The sequence below is a fragment of the Carassius carassius genome, chromosome 37 (assembly GCF_963082965.1).
Source record: "Carassius carassius chromosome 37, fCarCar2.1, whole genome shotgun sequence".
NCBI classification, from domain to species: Eukaryota; Metazoa; Chordata; class Actinopteri; order Cypriniformes; family Cyprinidae; genus Carassius; species Carassius carassius.
Genome location: NC_081791.1, coordinates 22,605,838 through 22,626,212, shown reverse-complemented (window position 1 = coordinate 22,626,212; position 20,375 = coordinate 22,605,838). Strand labels below are relative to the sequence as shown.

Sequence of the window (20,375 nt, the reverse complement as noted above, 5' to 3'; positions counted from 1 at the left end):
CAATTTTTAAAAAACAATTTTATTTGATGGAACATAAAACTTGAAGAATAATTATTATTTATATTTATTGTAAAAAATATTTTATGTTTGTTATGTAACTGTTAATAAAAGTTTGATTATTATATTGTGATTTTTCAATTCAGATCCATTAAATCCAAGCAATATATATATACGTTTTTAAAAGAAGCCATTTTCGGCTTCAGTTTCGGTTTTCGGCCAAGTGCATCCTAAATTTTCGGTTTCGGTTTCGGCGCAGAATTTTCATTTCGGTGCATCACTAATATATAATCATCAGTTTTAAAAACAATTGTGCTGCTTAATATTTTGTGAAAACAGGATTCTTTGATAAATAAAAAATAAATTCAAAAGAACATTTTTAGAAATCAGAGTCTTTGGGAACATTATAAATGTCTATGCTGTCATTTTTGATCAAACTTTTGAGAAGTAGCACAGAAATGCTATTATAAAATGAAAGGACATTTATGAATTAATTTACTTCTTTCACCCACTCAAAGTGAAGCATTTATGTGTGCCACAGTATCTTCAAAAACCAACCAGACAAGATATTACACAAACATTGGACCTGAAAGTAGCATTTTTTATGTTTTGCAGACAGCAAAGAGATGGGAAAAAGAAGAATGGAAACGCGTGATATGTGTCACCATCAGTCAAGGTGCTGAGATCTTGATTTGGCCCAGGTGTGGTGATCAATTGGATGGTCCTCTAGAGTCACTCTTCACTCACCACTCTCTCTAAATAGCTCATTACCAGCCTGACACTTGAAATATTAGCAACAAATGGACCTGGACGCAATCCAAAATGACCAAAGCGGTCATCGTTAGTTATTTGGAGAGTCAGGTTGATAGCCATCGAGATGGGGATGTGAACCCAAAACCACACTTTCTCTGCTGCCACCCTTTTCATTCTTTCCGAATGAGGGTTTCACATGTTTTTTTTATTGTTTAGCAGCAGCGAGCTGCAGTCACAGCTCAGGAATGACCAGATAAGCTGTATGGAGAGCAGTAAGGCCTGACATGCAGCCAGGCATAAACAGACTTAATTTGTCTTCACAGACATACTGGAGAGAGGTGTGGATAAACAAAAAGAGCAAATATAGAGGAACGGATGTGACTTTTACCTTGGATATTGTAGGGGTTGTCAATGACAAAATCTCCATTCCACACAACCGAGAGATCCACCGGCAAGTCGCTGATGTCATTTCCTTCATAGTCATACTGGAGATAGAGGGAAAAAAAGAAAGAAAAATAGACATGATTTCATTCTGTTCTTCACACTTGATGTTTTCTTAGTGTTTTGTACAGTATGTGGCCCCGTCAAGCAAATCCTGTCATAAAATAAAGCAAAAAGCCACAAAAGGTTATGTTTTATAACAGGTAATAGATGTTCTTAAACAATTTCCAATAAATACTTTATAGACATTTTAAAACCTGCAAAAAGATTGTAAATTAATCTGTAGGGCTCATGTGGGAAATATGGATTTTAATATGAGTCACGGCTTTTCCAATCCGATTTCTCCTGCTTATCACCACCATTTCCTGTCTCTATAGTCTGTCTATGCACCATAAAAGACAAAAAGACAGAAGATGCAACTAGTAAATGACACACTGAACCGCTGCAGCTCGCAACATTTTCAAATCTGATTACTCCCACTTCTTATCATTACTTTCTGTCCCTGCTCTACAGTTTATCCACTAAAAAGACAAACAGACAAAAAGGCTCAAAATACCAAAATGTGTGGAAAAAGAGATTGAATTAGGCTCTCGACATTACTCAATCCCATAACCCTCTCTCTATTGTGTTTCCACCCACTGATAAATAAATAAATAAACAGGGAATATGTTTTGTTTCCAAAAGAACTGTTTTTATTTTTAGCCATAATATCATGCATTCTGTCTACTAAAAAGACAAAAATACCTAAAACATACCTAAACTTTCAGATTCAAACTACCATTAACCACACTTCTCAACATCTTTTCCTGTGCTTTCTTTACATTTAGGTAAAATCTGCTCAAAAGACAAAACGGTGACACACTGAGCTGTGGTGCTTATGTGGTAAACACAGGTTTCAGGAATCGTATTTTATTTCTTGAACCAAATGTTTCTATTTCTAGGCATTTCATTATTCTTTCTCTTCTTGAGACAAAAATGGCAAAAATGCTGGACACAATCAGCTTAATTTAGGTCTCAAGTAAAAGCAAACAGCAGAAAAACAAAACATGTAGTATATTGGTATATTGGAACAGTATATTGGAACCGGGCAGCTCTTAAAGTGACCGCAGTCTAATATCCCTACTGTCTGTCATTCATGTTAACCAAAAAGCAGGAGAGAAAATATCTCACTGATCAAAAAAAAAAAATTAACCTTTAATAAGAAATATATATTTAAATTACACAGTGAAGAATATATAGTGTATTTATATATTTGATTACAATGTATGCAGCATTTCTTATTTATTTGTTCTACTGTATTTTTTATTTTTTTGTAATAAGTTTATTTTATTCGTTGAATTGTCTTCGCTGAGCTTGAGTTTGTTTTAGGCTAGAATTAGTTTTTTTGTGATATTGACACTGTTGACAAGATATATGTAACTTTTATGGTATCAAATAAAAATAAAATTACTTATATTGTGATAGAAGACTTTGATCAAATTACCCATCCCTGGTTCTCCCTATACTAAAAAGCCCCAAATACTCAACATAAAACAATTGCTGGATACATTCAGCTTTGGTGTTGATATAGGAAATTGGAGTTTGAATCTGGCTCGCAACATTTTTTGATTCCTATAGCTCTCGGATCTCACCATCTTTTCCAGTCTTCTCTCTATGAGTGTAGGTAAAATCTGTTACAAAGGCCCAAAACAACCCTAAATAAACTTGCTAGCTGTGATACTCATGTAAGACATGAGAGGTTGAATTCGACAGTATCTGTCCATCCACTGAAATGACCTAAAAAAAAACAAAAAAACACTAGACAAACAAATATGTTTAAGTGTGCATCCTGCCAATTCAGTGTGACCATATTGTTGTGCAGCACATCAGTGATTTACTGCACTGATCTTGACATGCAACTGGGGGCCGGCGGGATAAAGAGTGCTCCGGAAAACGCACACAAACCATGTTCTGGTGCACAGCTCGAGCTCAGCCCGGCTGAAATGGCAGCGAATGAATGAAACATGCTGGCTTATCTCGCTCCATGTAAATCTTGCCATTTAAGTGTGTATCCTTGAGAGAGAAAAAGAGAGTGAGATGGATAAAATGGAGAGAGAGCAACAGAGTGAGATGGACGGCGAAGGAGAGACAAGTCAGGATTCTCATCACGCAATTGTGAAACTGCCAGATCAATATGGGGGGAGGTGAAAACACTCCACCCTGACAGCAGCCTCCTCTCTATGGCCCCTCTCATTCACACACACTCCTGATAAACAGCAGCAGACATTCAGCACAATTACAGACGAGGTTCTAGTATCAGAAACCGTCTCATCAAGTAGAGCTACTGACTCAGAACCAGCATCGAGAGAGAAATGCAATTTGTCGGCACGGGCCCGGCCTTTTCTGGATGAGCGGAGGGGTCGGGGACCACACGGGAAAGAGGAAGCGAGACGGAAACGGGGAGGAAGATGGGGCAAAATAGATCAAGGGTGTGTTGGTGGGCTCAAAAATCTAAATTACAGAGCGGAAGCCATTAATTTACACATGAAACAAGCGGTGGAGTTTAGGCGTGAAACGCATTGCCTGGACGTAAGTGAAATTGGCATTTCCAATTTGCTTTCTGACATATCTCATTTGGCTTCAACTGTCTCTAACATACACACACACACGTGCGCGCACACACACACACACATAACAGTGACCAATGAAACTGAGGTTATTTATAAACTATTACAGTATTTATTATTTCAATTATATTTTATTAGTTTTAGTAATTTCGTTGAGTGCTTTAGTAATTTTAATTCATTCTTTTAATACTTTTAATTAGATTTATTTTATTCAGTTTCAGTATTTCAACTGCAATTATTTGACAATGCAAATATCTAATATTTATATTTTATTACAGCTTTAACAAAAATATTTCTTAATCATTAAAAATAATAATAATAATTGTTCACTTCCAAATAAGCATCTTTTAATGTAAGATTGCTTCCAAAGACAGAAAACGCACAACACCATATTATGTGTTATCTTTCGAAACTGCGAATAGTATTTTGAAATATTCATCAATAATAATATTTTGGAAACATTGGTTAAGCGCAACAAAATAGGTGGACAAGTGAGCATGGGACTGGCTTTGTTCACATGGCACATAAATCAGATTTTTTTCTCAAATCTGACTTTTATGACTTTACCTGTCTGTCAAGTTACAAGAGATGAAATCAGGTCCGTTTGTTCTGACAGTGCAGTCAATATCCGGTACATCCACATCGGTTGCCGAGCACTGATTTAAGTGTCAGCGCGATGGCGAGAGACTTACTTCTACTATAACTGAGTAGCTGTCACAATGGAAAGCGAGGACGGAAAACTGAAAATTGCCTTTGCTCATGTCCATCATAACATCTCACCATGACGAACACTCGAAGTGCATCAGACAACATAAACATCAGAAGGATTACAGCACTTACACGGGTCTGAAACATCTCACGTTCGCTCGTTCACCATTTAATAGATTAATGCCAAACCTAAACTGACGTTTAAACATTTGTGCTCGATAAGATTTTTTTTCTGTTTAAAAACAGTAAACATATAAAAAGCATGCTCACCAATGCTGAATTTATTTTATCAAATATTATTACAATCTAAAATAACTGTTTTCTATTTTAATATTTTTTTAAAGTGTAATTTATTCCTGTGATGCAAAGCTATCTATCTATCGATCTATCTATCTATCTGCATAGCAAAAAAAAAAATATATATATAACATTTTAATTAAATAACACACCTTATGATTGTCACTGTAATCAGATTTATACATAAATAAATAAATAAATAAATAAATAAATAAATAAAGATTTATTACTTGAAAACATTGTCAGATACGAATTAAAAGAGATATTTGCTTCCTGTCTGAACAAAACCAAAGAGTCAATTGACGACTCTTTGAAAGACGCAAGGTCAAGGGTAAAACCGCTGAACACCAAGTCACAAGACCTTTCTTTTAACAAGCACTGACAGCTTCTCTCAACGCTTGGATTTGATCAAACACATCCTCCACGCAGACCACAGATGACCTCCACGCTTACAAACACACATTCTTCCCTAAGCAGACGTGAACCCTCACACTCCTCCTGCCTACGTCTCCTCACCAGCGTCCCAGCTCCATTAAACTTTAAAGAGCTCCAGCAGTCCACCCACACATACGTCGCGTCCTAACAACAGCCGTGGCTGTTCTCTGAGGGCCGTCGAAAAACATAGATATGATTTATTCATATCATCATTAACATGCCTTTGACATTACACTGCGGAGCTCACCTCAGACAATCGCTGTATTCGAAGCTAATAGATCTGGTGACTTAGGTCATGTGACTTTTGGTGACCACAAAATAGCTGGAAACAACTAAAAGGCATATTGTTCTTTACCAAAAGGTCACATATGCAGCATTTATCGAAAAGGTGGTTGAAAACAGCGGGCTCTGTTTCGTGAGAGAGGCCAGCATGAGAGGAGCTCAGGGAGAACTGTGCGTCTACTTCAGACTGGATGAATAATAACGCTCATTATTCAGCCCGTGGTCATCGTGGAGACATGGAGGAGAGTAATTAATTGCTTGTGCAAGTGTGAGTTCCCATGAGGCCGATGGAGGCCTCCAACACAAGGTGAGGAGAAACACGCACATGACCCAATTAAGAATAACCATGATCCGGCAACTTATTCCATACGCGCCGAACCTCGCACACATGCACACGCAATCTTTAAAAAAAGCCCCTCGGGTGCTGAGCTGACATGACAGGTGTTGATAAATGTCAATGTCTGCCAGACTGTGGCTTTCTCTATATATTCATCTCTTTGTGATCACAACACCCACAACATGCCATATTTACGACGTAGAAAATAAATAATAATAATTATAATTATGAAGTGGGTTAAAAAAATATTCCGCCACATTTTACTTTAAAAGAGACAGATAAATAAATAATATATAAAACAATGACAGAAATAAAATTTACTGAAATAATATTAAGCTTGTATTAAGCTTGTAACCTATAAAGCATTTATATATATTTATATATATATATTTTTTTTTTTTTTTGTTTGTTTTTTTTTTCATTACATTTTTTACCTGACAAAAATAAGTCTAATTACTATAATGCTCCTGGACATTTTATGTATGTATGTATGTATTTATTTATTTATTGAATTGTTATCTAATTACCATTATTCTCAAAGGTTGACTATGACAAAGCCATCTACATAAACTGCATTGGAATTAAGAAAGTCACGAAAAAAACGAATCTAAAAAAAGCTAAACTTTGCTTGTACAAGACTGAAAGTAAAGCTGTTTTGCAACTACACACTGACCTTAAAAGAGAACAAGCAAGCATGAAACTAACTTCTGAACATGACAAAAGCAAGCAGAACACTCATTATGCATTCAGTTATAATAAACCTATGAAAGCAGTTGCGCATGTACAATAGTCTGAGAATAGAGTACCATATGAGTTGCATAGGTCCTCTTTTTTTCTCTCTTCACCTGCATGCCCAAAATGCATAATTACCCTCACAGGGGAAAATGAATGGAGGCCAGAAATAGAGAGACACACTGGGCATCTCCCCAGCCTGCGCCCGTCCTCTGCTGGCAAGCTCATTGATCAGGGGGATGGAGGGAAGGAGGGAGCGTACGGATACGTGCGGGTGAGGCAGGAGATTCCGGGTCCATGGGGCTGGAAAGTGCCGATGTTAACAAATCAGAGCAGCTGCTGGAATGTGAGGAGGGAGGGAAGAAAAAAACACCGCCTTTTGTGTGGGTCAGTCTTATATAATTAGTCATTTTGATAGCATACCTGTGCGCCTGGGTAAAAATAACACATCAGCACATCGGGAGGGGGTTTAACACACAAACACACACACACACACACACACACACACACACACGCAAACACACACGCACACACACACACACACAGAGAGAGACACTTAACACAAACACATCCAAAATGTATTATTTTGGTCCTAGGGAACGAACAATGTCACTTTTAACTGTCAATAAGCATCTTATGAAATACTGTTGTTGTTGTTGTTGTTTTTAAGGTCAAAAAGCACTTTATACACTTTTTATATAAAAAAAGAAAATGTAAATATTAATAAATATAAAAATATAAATATTCCTATATTATATTTTTTAAGCCAAACGTTACGTTTTTCTATTTTTATTTGAACTGTATAATAATAATGTAATCTTTTATAAATATTTTTTTAAAAAGTACAAATATTTTTTCATATGTTATATTACACTTTAAATTTCATGTCTTTTTCATGCTTTTTAAATTATACATACGAAATGACATTTCTTATTAAGGTAAAAATGAAATAAAAAAATAAAATATGAAGGAATTAAGAAGTTACATTCCCGTATTTAAAAAAAAGAGAGTAAATATTCCACTGGTTACAATTATATAATAAATAAACCATATTTTAGTTATAATGGATTAAATGTCCAATAAATATAATGTTTAATACATATTTTTACAAATAACACATTGCACACTAGTGATTTGTAGTTTGCTGAAACGGAACTACTTTTGACGAGGGGAAAAAAGCTGTCAATGTATTTGTAGCTCATTATGTAGAGTTGTTTTATTGGTGCAACTGCTGTGTTGGTTTTCGCAATGAGAGTGTTTTTGTCAAGTGGCTGAAGCTCTTGAATTAAGCTCGGAGCTCATGGTGAATCTTCTTCCTAGCAGGAGCTCGGCTCCACAGGAGCGTCTGGAACGCTCTTAACCCCACTGTGGGAAGCAACTGAGACTCCTTCAGTTATTCACCTCTCCCTCTCGCCCCAACATACGAAAGCTGCTCCCATTCCTTCCTCAAAAATGATGATCCTCCTCTTGCACCTCAGCTCATTTCCCCTCCTTTTGGGGAGGAACTGGTGTGTTGAGTCTGAAGCAAACCATCTCTCTGCTGCACGGCTGCAATTTATCATCATTTTTATCTACGACGGCTTTTAATTGGATCCTATCAAACTCTCCCGATAGTCCTCATTTTGCTGTAGATGGCGTAGAGGAGATTCTGGCCGAGATTTTTCTTCCCTTTCCCCCCTCTGTTCCTTTCCATCATTGTGTTTTCTCTGTCAGTCTCTCATTCTCTCTCTCTCCGGTCATTTATCTGAGCTGAAGGTAATGTTGTAAAGCAGAGTCTGATAGCATCAGCCTGTTCTGTTCATCTCCTGGGTCCTGAGCTGTGGCGCTCCGAGAGAGAGAGAGAGAGAGAGAGAGAGAGAGTGACTTTAGGCCTTTTGTCTCATCTTTTGTACACCCATTTTCACTCCTTTATTTGACTTCCTCTCCTTTACCTATTTTCCACCAAATCTGAGCTGGTGCTAGGGTGCTGGTGCGAGCAACTATATAAGTTGCCCACAGACAAATGCAAAACATTTGCCTTTGTTAATGAGTCTTAAAGGAACAGTTTGCCCCAAAAATGAACATTCTGTGGTCATTTACTTTTAAACCTACATGGCATTCTTTCTTCTGTGGAACACAAAAGAAGAACATTTGAAGAACGTTTCAATTGTTTTTATCCATACAATGAAAGTCAATAAGGTCCCAAATGGTACTGACCTATTGATTTCCATTGTATGGACAAAAAAATTTAATGAGCAAAAAAAAAATTTAATGAGCAATAACCTACATTAATAAGTTGTTTGTTTGTGCTAGGCATTGTGGTAACTAATGTAAACATATAAATCCTTGTTGCAAAATACTACTCAGTTTTTATCTTATCCTAGCATTCCCATCAAGCATTTTTTGTGATCAAAAACACTGCAATCAGGATGTCAGGATTCAATCAATATTAAAAAAGTGTCTCAAACTCTAAGCATTACACATTACTTTTGTCAAGTTTGAATTTCTTTTAAAAGAAACAAATTCATGGCTATCTGCATCTCGACAGACGGCTATACACACGACCCAAACTCAGATAATAAGTTCTGCCTCTTCAGTATCAACCTGCTAATGCTCAATGATGTTCTTCCTTCTCAGCACATCTCATCCTAAGCTCTATAGCCTTTGTTTACTCAATTGATTGAGTCTGGACTGCCCGCTTCCCTCTGCGTCCCAACACACCGTCGTGTTTTATTAACCCGTCTCTCTATTGTCTTAAGCAGAGAGACAAAGGATCGAATTGATCAATCTCAGGCAAACACAATCAGCTCCCCCTCCCTAATCATACTCCACCAGCCATCTGCCCACTGTGAGCCTGGGATTCCACCTGCCAGCTGTTGCCTGGGATCTACCTGGCACGCGCTTGACCTCCAACACCCAGGGCTGAGGAACGCCGCTTGCTATATTATTCTGTAACTCCTGAGACAAACACATTCACAATCTGGTATGTCTATTTTTGTGCAGTGCAATCTTAAACATTTGCTTTTGTGATGTTTTTGCATTCTACATTGCTCTGGCAAATTCTTTCAAATCTATCACCATGATAACTTTTTCTACATAGCAAACACAGATGAGTTTGTATCACTTGATTAGTGAACACATATTTTAATATTTTGCAAATAAAAGTAATATATATATATATATATATATATATATATATATATATATATATATATATATATATATATATATATATATATATATAACTTTCTGAATTGATAGCAATAATGCTTTTAATTGGATTTAAATTTGACCAAAAAAGTATTTGAATTTGATTGATAAAACAGTAGTATTCAAACTTTAATCCATGATGAAGTGACTTTGTAAATTGACAAAAAAATTTTTTATATATATATATATATATATTTACACACACACATATGTATAAAGAGGTTAAATGATATGCTTCAAATGATAAAACAATAGTGTTCAACAGGCATGTGGGCACAGATTATCAAACTTAAACCTACAAGGAAAAAAAAAAAATTGTGAAAAGTAACCTTATTATGTAATATGCTGCTCCCTAACACTGCAGACGATGCCCTTAAAATTGCCTTTTTCAGAATCAGTGCTGTTATTGCAAAGCAAACAGTTCAAATCCCTCTGAATTCAACAGAACCGTTAGTCAGCGTCATAATTAATCATTCGGATGGAAAGGTTTCTGCGACACGAATGAAGGGAACTGCAGGGGCTTTGGTGGGTGATTCATATCCGACCTGCCGTCTGCCACCTCAGCCAAAGTGTTCAAATACGGAAGTCCTTGGAATGTTCCCGAACCGATTCAGTCAGAGCCTATTGACGAACAGCCATTTAATCTGTAAGGAGTGACTCTGTGAATGACTAAAACAATAGTGACTCTTGATCTATGCCAAAGCCTGTCATTCTAAACATACTCCTACTTCTGGTAATGGAACTCTCACGCAGGGCTACACAGCACTCATGCTAAAATCACTGCATGCTAAGTAACTGATAATTGCTGCCATTTAATGGTGTAATTGCAGTGGGATCTTAACACGGCTGTAATTGCGGCTCTCATTAGGAGTGACAGGCTGTCTGAATACCCAGCAGCACAGAACCATACCAGGCATAAACCGCAGATGACCAGGGGAAAGTAAGGAAAACCACCTTTCTTACAGCTTTGACTGAGATAATCATTATTAAAGAACATCAGCTATACAATCAGACTGAGCTTTGGAAGTATTTAGTAAATTAACAAGCTACTTTTTGTACTTAAACCACAATATCCGAAATTAGAATAAAGTATCAGGACTTTCTAATTGAATCTTTTGAGAACAAAGGGGGATTTTTCTTAAGACTGCTCTTTTTTATTAAAATAAGGGAGCTAAAGGTTTTAAAGCTTCAAAAAAGGAGACAAAAGCACCATAAAATAAAAGAAGTTCAAATTACTAATTTGCTATATTCAATGCTTTTGAAGTCATGTCTTCATGATAACTTCATGTAAGGAACGGAGCAAACTTTATGTCATTATTTAAAAAATCTGTCCTTTAAAACTGTTCATAAGAGAATCAGCAATGTCCATTTGAATCAATGCATGAATGAATCATTCTTTGAGTTGGATCTTTTCAGTGAATTGGTTGATCTGGTTCACAGAAGTACAACTTACTGATTCAGTGATCCAGTTGTAGCAGTTAACAGCTCACTGAAGGGAAAGAATATCAGTGAAATCCAACTTACACAAAGTTATCAAAGGACTTCAGAAGACTGAGTCATACGGACCACATTCATGATGTTTTTAATGGTGCTTTTGAGTCATTTTATGAAACTCAAAAGCTCCAGTACCCATTCATTATAAACAACTGGAAATGAGTGACTAATACAACCAACAGAATTTCTAATTTTGTCTTCCAGAGAGGAAAGAAAAACATAACAAAAATTGTCATTTTGAGTGATCTTTAGACTACCTTTACGAAACTCTTTCAGAACAAATAGATAGTTGGGAAGTCAATGGCTACCATCAACCGTTTGTTCACCAACATTCAAAATATCTTCATTTGTTTTCAGCAGAAGAAACAAACTCATAGAGGTCTGAAACAACTTGAGAGTGAATAAATGATGACAGAATTCTCATTTTGGGTGAACTATCCCTTTAAGGAACCACAAAAGCACCTGTATCAGTTCCACCTTCCTTTGCAAAATCAGAAGAGAACAGGTCGCTTATCAGCTGGCTGTTTTTTCGCTCTCGTTGATTGTTAAAGTTAACATCACTCAGGCTGATGCTTCCAGCTAGCGCAGACAGAGGAATAGCTTTTCATCAGTGACGCGCCAATCGCTGTTGATTTGAAACGGCTGCGACAGCAAACAGTCGATAAAGTCTTTAGTGAGACAGCTCTCTGCAAACTCTTAGCCATGTAATTAGCTCAACCTCAGTAACACCAGGAATCTCAACACAAAAGAGAAAGAGTCTGCGTCTTATAACGGCCATCAATAAGGCATGGTGAGAAGTGTCATGGTGCCATCAAACACCCGAGCTTCCTATCTCTGCCACTAATGACTGCCTTTGCAAAGCAGTCTGTTAAAACGATAACAAGTGGCACGTGTTTCATCAGGCCCTAATGGTCCACCAGTGCCTGCCCAGTGCCTGATGGGGTTTTTGACAGCCAGACAAAATGTTGATTGGCCAAAAGTTAATGAGGGGGAAGGCTTGTGTCAGCAGTGCTGTAAGAAAATGACCAGCTATTTGGACTAGCATTTCTCCACCAATATTGGCCCTTAAACCACTCACAGAGATGTGACGATTTAAGGGGTCACAGCTTGTCAGAATGACTTTTGGTCCATTTGCCTGTAGCACAGGTCCACTGGCCCATGTGATCGTAAAATACCCACGACACCCGCTACAGTATGTTTGGCTAGAAATTCTTTCTAAAAGAAAGAAAATCCCCAATGAGTGCCTATTAGCATCTCAACTGTTTCTACTAGACAGCAATGCAATCAAATGTAGAGCAAATTAAAGCTTTTAAATTAAAGTCTCCTATTCCAGTACTCTTATGTGTCTCTAGAGTTACAACCAAAAGTCAAAAATCTCAATAAAAACTCAAATATGTCTAATCAAATTACACACACACGCACACAGAGAGACAGACAGACAGGTATTTTAAGTCTTATATGCTTTATATGCGATAAAAAAATAATATTGCTAAATTTTTTTCAATTTAACTTAATACTGTCGAACGATTAATCACGATTAATCGCATCCAAAATAAATGTTTTTATTTACATAATATATCTGCGTGTACTGTGTATATTTATGTACATATCAATGCATGCATATATTTAAGAAAAATATACATTTATATATTAAATATATTTATGTGTAATTTAAATTATATGAACATAAATATATGCATGTAAATATTTTCAAAATATTTACTGCACATGTGTGTATTTATAAATACATAATAAACATACACAGTACACACAAAAATATTTTGTAATTTAAATATTCCAGTGATGCAAAGGGGAATTTTCCGCAACATTACTCCAGTTTTTAGTGTAAAGTGATACTACAGAAATCATTGCAATATGTTCATTTGTTGCTCAAGAAACATTTCTTATTATTATCAGTGTTGAAAACAGATGCGCTGCTTAATATTCAGTGGAAACAATTCTATTTTAAGGATTCTTTGTTGAATAGAAAGCTTAAAATTACAGCATATTAGATCTATTTTGACATCATTGATGACTTTATTTTTGATTAATTTAATGATAATAAAAGTAAAAGTCAATAAAAGTATTCATTTTTTTTATTTTTATTTACTGATCCCAATCTTTAAACAGTAGTGTATAAAATGTGTTTCTACTGTTATTACTTCTAATGAAGCTAGATCTGATCAAACCAGTCTGGTTTAAGCAACAAGGTAACACATGAAACAATAATAATAACTAATAACTCCACTACATCCTCTGAACTATGAAAGAGCAACCTTTGAGAAACAAACATCTTCACTAAACAAAATCACTCAAAACACCAAATAACAACTGTTTAAACTTACCATGGTCTTCTGACACTGTATGCTGGTGCTATTGAAACGCAGTGCAGTAACACTGTACTCCTTCCCCTGAATATAGAAGATACACTCATAGTTCCTCTGTCCAGACTGAGGCTGTGGAAGATTCCGGGCCAACAATGTGATGGGCTTCATAACACCAACAGGGATGTAGATCTGAGTGGACGGCAGGATCTGAGGACACTCCTGCAAACCAAAACAAGAAATTTGTATTTTTAGATATTTTAAAGTAAATGTGACTGAAGAGACTCCTAAATCTCAATATTACTTCTGTGAGATGAAAATTCAAACATTAAAAGTTCATTCTTGTTTATTGCACATTCTTGTTTATTAAAGGTCCCATGACATGAAAATTTCACTTTCTGAGGTTTTTTAACATTAATATGACTTCCCCTAGCATGTATGTGGTCCCCAAGTTTCTAAAAATTTTAATCGGTGCAAATCGAGATTTTACTATCTTTCTCTGCCTCTGAGAAAACGGAAGCTCAAACGGTCTGATCTGGAATCTCCTCTTTGTGACGTTGTAAAGAGAAATGTTACCCCCCCTTTCTCTGCTTTGCCCGCCCAAATATTTACATATAATTCAGTCGCAATGTTAGCACAGGCGTAACAAACAGACTTTTATGATATGGATTCGACAGCACCGGCACAAACAGTGAGTAACCCTGTTCATTAATGCCTGATCTGTGATCAGTGATTTCTGATGTGTAGTTAATCATTCAAGTTCACACAGACTTTCTTTCTAAATCGTTTAATACTGTTTATGCATCAGTGAATCAAGCCAGTGACTAAACGATCAACTTCACGTTGTTTCTCTTAGTAGCATGAAACAAATCTGTTATTAAAATTGTGATTTAACTACAGAGAGCGATCAAAGAACGCTCCCTTTTTTTCGGAGCTCTCACACATCGCGAGTATATCTGCACACTTGCCCAAACTGCCGTTACAATGAATGACGCTGTTATGCTGCACAACAAAGCTCTTACTGTATTCATGTGTTTGCTGTTAGTTGTGGTGAAAGCATTTTGTGAGAGAAAACGTGTTGCAATAATGACGAGATCACTGCATTCACGCGATAAACAGACTCCGTCTACTCAATGCTGCTCATCACTGCAGCCTTTCATGTGATGGGAAAAGATCGAAAAAATAATTATATAATCAACAAATCCACGATTCGTTAATCTCGACAGCTGTAGTATATATATATATATATATATATATATATATATATATATATATATATTGAGAGGGGTCCACATGTAATACGCATTTCAAATGCAAAGATGTCAGCCAATCACAACAGTTGTCGTTTACTCGGAGTCTCACAGCAGACACACCCCTTCAAACAGAGCATTCAAGCCAGAGGGCTAATATCAGGATATAAAAAATGCTTTTTATTTCTAAATTTTGAATGTAAAAATCATACTAACAATATAAGTGCACCTAAGGAAACATTAAAAAGCATTTAAAGAAAAGGAAATAATCCATGTCATGGGACCTTTAAAGCTTTTATCTTTGTCATGTGTTTTTATACATCACATGAAGGATATATGAAGGATGCTAGGAGGACTTCAAGGCCGTCGCCACCGTTGTCATACCAACAGATTGGAAAACCAGGGCACAGAGCAAGATGCAATTAAGCTTTTCGAGGGCGTGTGCCATTTTAAAGACTTGGCATCAGCACCCAAGTTATGATGCCAACTGTGCACTTTAACTAGGCAGCAGCAGAACCATGGGCACAAGATCTTACCCGGCAAGACCTCTCCTCAAATTCAGACACTCCATGTCTAGTATTTGGCACAAGTGCATTTATATTACAAATTAAAAATGACAATTTTCTGCTTGAAAAAATAATTAAATGGCATAGTGAGGTGGCAGCTGGATTTGCCCACATACTGTTTTCACAGACACATCTCATGTGCAACATATAAAACCCCAACAAAAAACTCAAGAAGTACATGATGGAAGAATACAGCTAGATCAAAGCAGCATACGTTCTATTGATGCTTCGACACAGAAGGAGGGTTAAAAAAAAAATTGGGAGTGTATCAGTTGGTTGAGGGAATCTCACAAAACTAGAAAACATGTTGATGTCATTTCTATAAATAATGTATAGCTCTATGCATAAAATGGGATATTTATAAAGATCATTATTATTATACTACTATAATACTATATGTTTTTAAATATTTTTTAAAAATGATTACAAATTATAGGACAATGGGATTATTGAAAAATTATAGGAGATTATATAATTGTGTGTGTGTGTGTGTTACATCTATTTAAGATATATTTACACTTTTCACTTTTTATACAATGAAAATAAGCATTGTATAAAAAGCAAAAAAGGTATAAATATAAATCTTAACATTATTATTATTATTATTGTAATAAAATGTATTTATTATATTAATATAATACTTTATAAATTAAATATTTTATGTACATAAATGTATAAAGCTTTTTTTTTGGTTGGGGTGACATGACTCCAACACATTAATTTATGAATTTATGTATGAATGAATGGATGAATGAATGAATTAATGAATGAATTAATGAATTAAAAAATTCATGGTATTTACACAGTACTTCAAACAATGCATGCACCCCTAAAAAAACATTTGCAGATGATGTATGTGTTACGTTTATGAACTTTCTGTTTCCTTATTTGGTCTTCTTCCTGTTCTTGTTTTGTTAATTGATTATTCCCCACCTGTCTCCAGTTCCCTCTTTACCTCCTGTGTGTTTAAATACCCGATCTGTTCAGTTCTTCCTCGTCCTTGATTGTAATGCTGTTACTGTTAACCTGATGTAGTATTGTGAAGTTATGATGTTAATGTGTTGTATATAGTCTGTACTCTCCTTCGTTATCCAGTAAACTCCTCATTTGATCCAGATCCTCCTCAAGCTCTTTATTCTTTCGTTAGCATACACCCTACTTGTAACAGTATGAAAGATGCGACACAGGGTAGCTGTTCCCCTGATCCATCCAATCACAGCCTGATAGAGCGTCTGAACTTGTTACCCTCATTTCCTATTTACCCTGCCTGTGGTTCTAATTGAATGGGAGGAGTACGGAACACCAGCGGCGTTATTAAAATCTACCGGAGATATGAGCTAGCGCTGCCACGGCAAGGGCTCTGTAAACAAACCTGATGGGAAAGCCACATGCGGCTCGGTGACTCTGCAGAGTTCCACTGGGCGGCTGGTTTAATTGCCTCGGGCGGCAGTCTCCTTATTAATACTGTGCTGTGCTCTCGATCCGGTTGTGACTGAATAAATAGACTGTGATGCAGTCCTCCCCCCCAACCCCCCAAATAGAGCAAGCCTGTGTTAGTGTTCAATTACTGTGTGGTACACAAAGGTGAGGGTTTCACTGCTAATGAAAAGGTGCAATTTGTTCAGAGTCAATAAAGGCCTGTATGCTGAGCACAGAGAGCTATTATCAGTTTTACAAGTATACGGCACACAAAACCCAAAACTATATGTTCACTGCTAAAGGATTAAAAGGAAACGTGTTTACGCCGCTGGTAACAGTTGGTTATGGTCAGAATGATGTCTGCATGCTAAATACTTACATGTTTAAATGCTGAATTTTAAGGACATGTCCAAAAAACACAGTATCACCATAGTACCTGCATGTCCAAAATCTCATGAATACATGTCCAGTAAATCCATTCACATATGTGTGTGCTTGTTTGCATTGTATATGTTTTGAGCAGTTCATAAACAGAAATGTTAAATACATATAAAATATAAAAATATCCAATTATTTAATTAAATGTTGAATATGTGAGTGTGTGAGTGTGTGTGTGTGTGTATAATTTGTTTGCAAAATTATGATAATGTTTATTATTAATTAAGTTTTAATAATGAAAAATAAATCACTTAAGAAAATGAGCAAAAACAGTGAAAAGCATAAAATATCTTAAATTATAATAATATTTAATTTATATAATAATTAAAATATTATAATATTACATTAAAATGTTTATATTATATTAATCTATTACATTATAATAAATATTGTATGTACATACATGTATATAATACATTAAAATGTTATTTATTAAAATACTTCAAATAAAATAATTTCATATTTTCATAATTTCAATTTCATATACATTTTAAGCAGTTAAATATTCTATAAACATGTAATATATATATATATATATATATAAATTATATATTAAAGTAAAAAATGTAATACGATGTGTAGAATAATACAGATGTGTGTATAATTATATTCAATATACAACATTATTGTTTATTTTAATATATAATATAAAAATTAAATGGTAAAATGTTACGTGTGTATAATTATGATAGTTACTATTTAAATGTTATGTTTTATATATTATATATTTTAGGTAGATCATCCATCGTCACTCGATGGTGATGGCAATGGCGCCACACATGGCTGCTTCAGTGCTTGGCTCTCCAGTGTTTGTACTGTTTTTGTTCCTTTTTCCTGTTTTTTGTTTAACAAACACGATCAGTTTCACCAGGGATGAACTGCTGAACATTCAGCAGAACACACCACAAGATCTTTTACCGGATTTAAATTATTCAGACGTTTTACTGAACGTTGTTATCGGAGGAGCAGCGGGAGCGCTCGTCAGACTCAGGAAGCGCGGATTTTGAACGCCGTTGCCTAGCATCCATCTGGCAAATCTACGCTCTCTACCCAACAAAACAGACAAACTCCTGCTCTAAGGATTTCTCACACTCTGCTGCTCTGTGTTTCAGTGAAACCTGGCTGAATGACACCATACCGGACAGCGCGCTCCATCTGCCGGGCTTTCAGCTGTTTAGAGCGGATCGCGAATCAGAATCAACGGGGAAATCGCGCGGCGGCGGGACATGCTTTTACATCAATGAACGCTGGTGTACAGATGTAACTGTGTTAAAGAAGATGTGCTGTCCTGATCTAGAAATGCAGTTTGTCAACTGCATGCCGTTCTATTCGCCGCGGGAGTTCCACTCGTTCATTCTGGTGAGTGTTTACATTCCTCCGCAAGCGCACTTGAGCTCAGCTTTAAAGAAACTCGCTGATCAGATCACAGAGACAGAACAGCAACACCCGGACTCCGTTTTCATCATTCTTGGGGACTTTAATAAAGCCAATCTCTCCCATGAACTGCCAAAATACAGACAGCATGTTACATGTCCCACCAGAGACAGTAATATACTGGATCACTGTTACACCACAATAAAGGATGCATATCACTCTGTTCCACGAGCAGCTTTGGGATGCTCTGACCAGTGTCTGGTTCATCTTATACCATCCTACAAGCAGAAACTTAAATCTGATAAACCTGTAGTAAGGACTGTGAAGAGATGGACCAGTGAAACAGAGCAGGATTTACAATCTTGTTTTGACCTCACTGATTGGAGTGTTTTTGAAGCTGCTACCACCGATCTGGACGAACTCACAGAGACTGTAACATCCTATATTAGTTTCTGTGAGGATGTATGCATTCCTACCAGGACTTATATAACATTCAACAATGATAAGCCATGGTTTACAGTAAAACTCAGACATCTTCGTCAGGCCAAAGAGGATGCCTACAGAAATGGGGACAGAGTCTTGTACAATCAGGCCAGGAACACACTGAACAAAGAGATTAGAGCGGCTACAAAGACCTACGCTAAAAAGTTGGAAGACCAGTTTCCTTCCAATGACTCAGCTTCAGTTTGGAGAGGACTGAGAGCCATCACAAACTACAAGACACCATCCCCTTGCACTGAGGCCAATCAACGACTTGCTAATGACCTGAATGAGTTTTATTGTAGATTTGAAACCCCAAACACCCATTCTGACCATCTCCCTACACAACCATTAACACCCCTTGCAATCCCACTCTCCACACCTCCTGCTCTTTAAATCTGGGAAGATGATGTGCGCCAGGTCTTCAAGAAGAACAAAAGAAGAAAAGCACCAGGCCCAGATGGTGTTACACCAGCCTGTATGAAAATCTGTGCTGACCAGCTTGCCCCCATCTTTTCACAGATCTTCAACAGATCCCTGGAGTTGTGTGAAGTGCCTTCCTGCTTTAAATACTCCACCATAATCCCCATTCCAAAGAAACCCAAGATAACAGGACTTAACGACTACAGACCTGTGGCTCTAACATCTGTCGTCATGAAGTCGTTTGAAAAACTGGTTCTGGCTTATCTGAAGGACATCACTGGACCCCCTGCAGTTTGCTTACCAAGCAAACAGGTCCGTGGATGATGCAATCAACATGGGATGGCACTTCATCCTGCAACATCAGGACAAAAAAGGGACTTATGTGAGGATCCTGTTTGTGGACTTTAGTTCGGCTTTCAACACCATCATCCCAACAACCCTCCAGACCAAACTGACCCAGCTCTCTGTTCCTAGCTCTATCTGTCAGTGGATCACCAGCTTTCTGACAGATAAGCAACAGTTAGTGAGACTGGGGAAATTCATGTCAAACAGCTGCTCCACCAACATTGGTGCCCCTCAAGGATGTATTCTCTCCCCTCTGCTCTTCTCCCTGTACACCAACGGCTGCACCTCTAAAGACCCCTCTGTCAAGCTCCTGAAGTTTGCAGACGACACTACAGTCATCGGCCTCATCCAGGACAGTGATGAGTCTGCTTACAGACAAGAGTTTGAGCAGCTGGCTGTTTGGTGCAGTCTTAACAACCTGGAGCTGAACACGCTCAAAACAGTAGAGATGATCGTGGACTTTAGGAGAAACCCCCCTGCACTTT

At 36.8% G+C, this 20,375-nt stretch overlaps 1 protein-coding gene across 2 annotated transcripts in view; it reads right to left on the bottom strand.

Moving 5' to 3' along the window:
* LOC132118402 (plexin-A1-like) overlaps nt 1-20,375 on the bottom strand; it is a 239,357-nt gene that overhangs the window by 63,815 nt on the left and 155,167 nt on the right. For both annotated transcript variants that reach the window (XM_059528223.1, XM_059528224.1), the window contains exons 10-11: nt 13,617-13,817; nt 1,139-1,235 (exon numbers count right to left, since the gene is read on the bottom strand). In XM_059528223.1, coding sequence (XP_059384206.1) covers nt 1,139-1,235; nt 13,617-13,817 — 298 coding nt within the window. The remainder of the gene's footprint in view (nt 1-1,138; nt 1,236-13,616; nt 13,818-20,375) is intronic.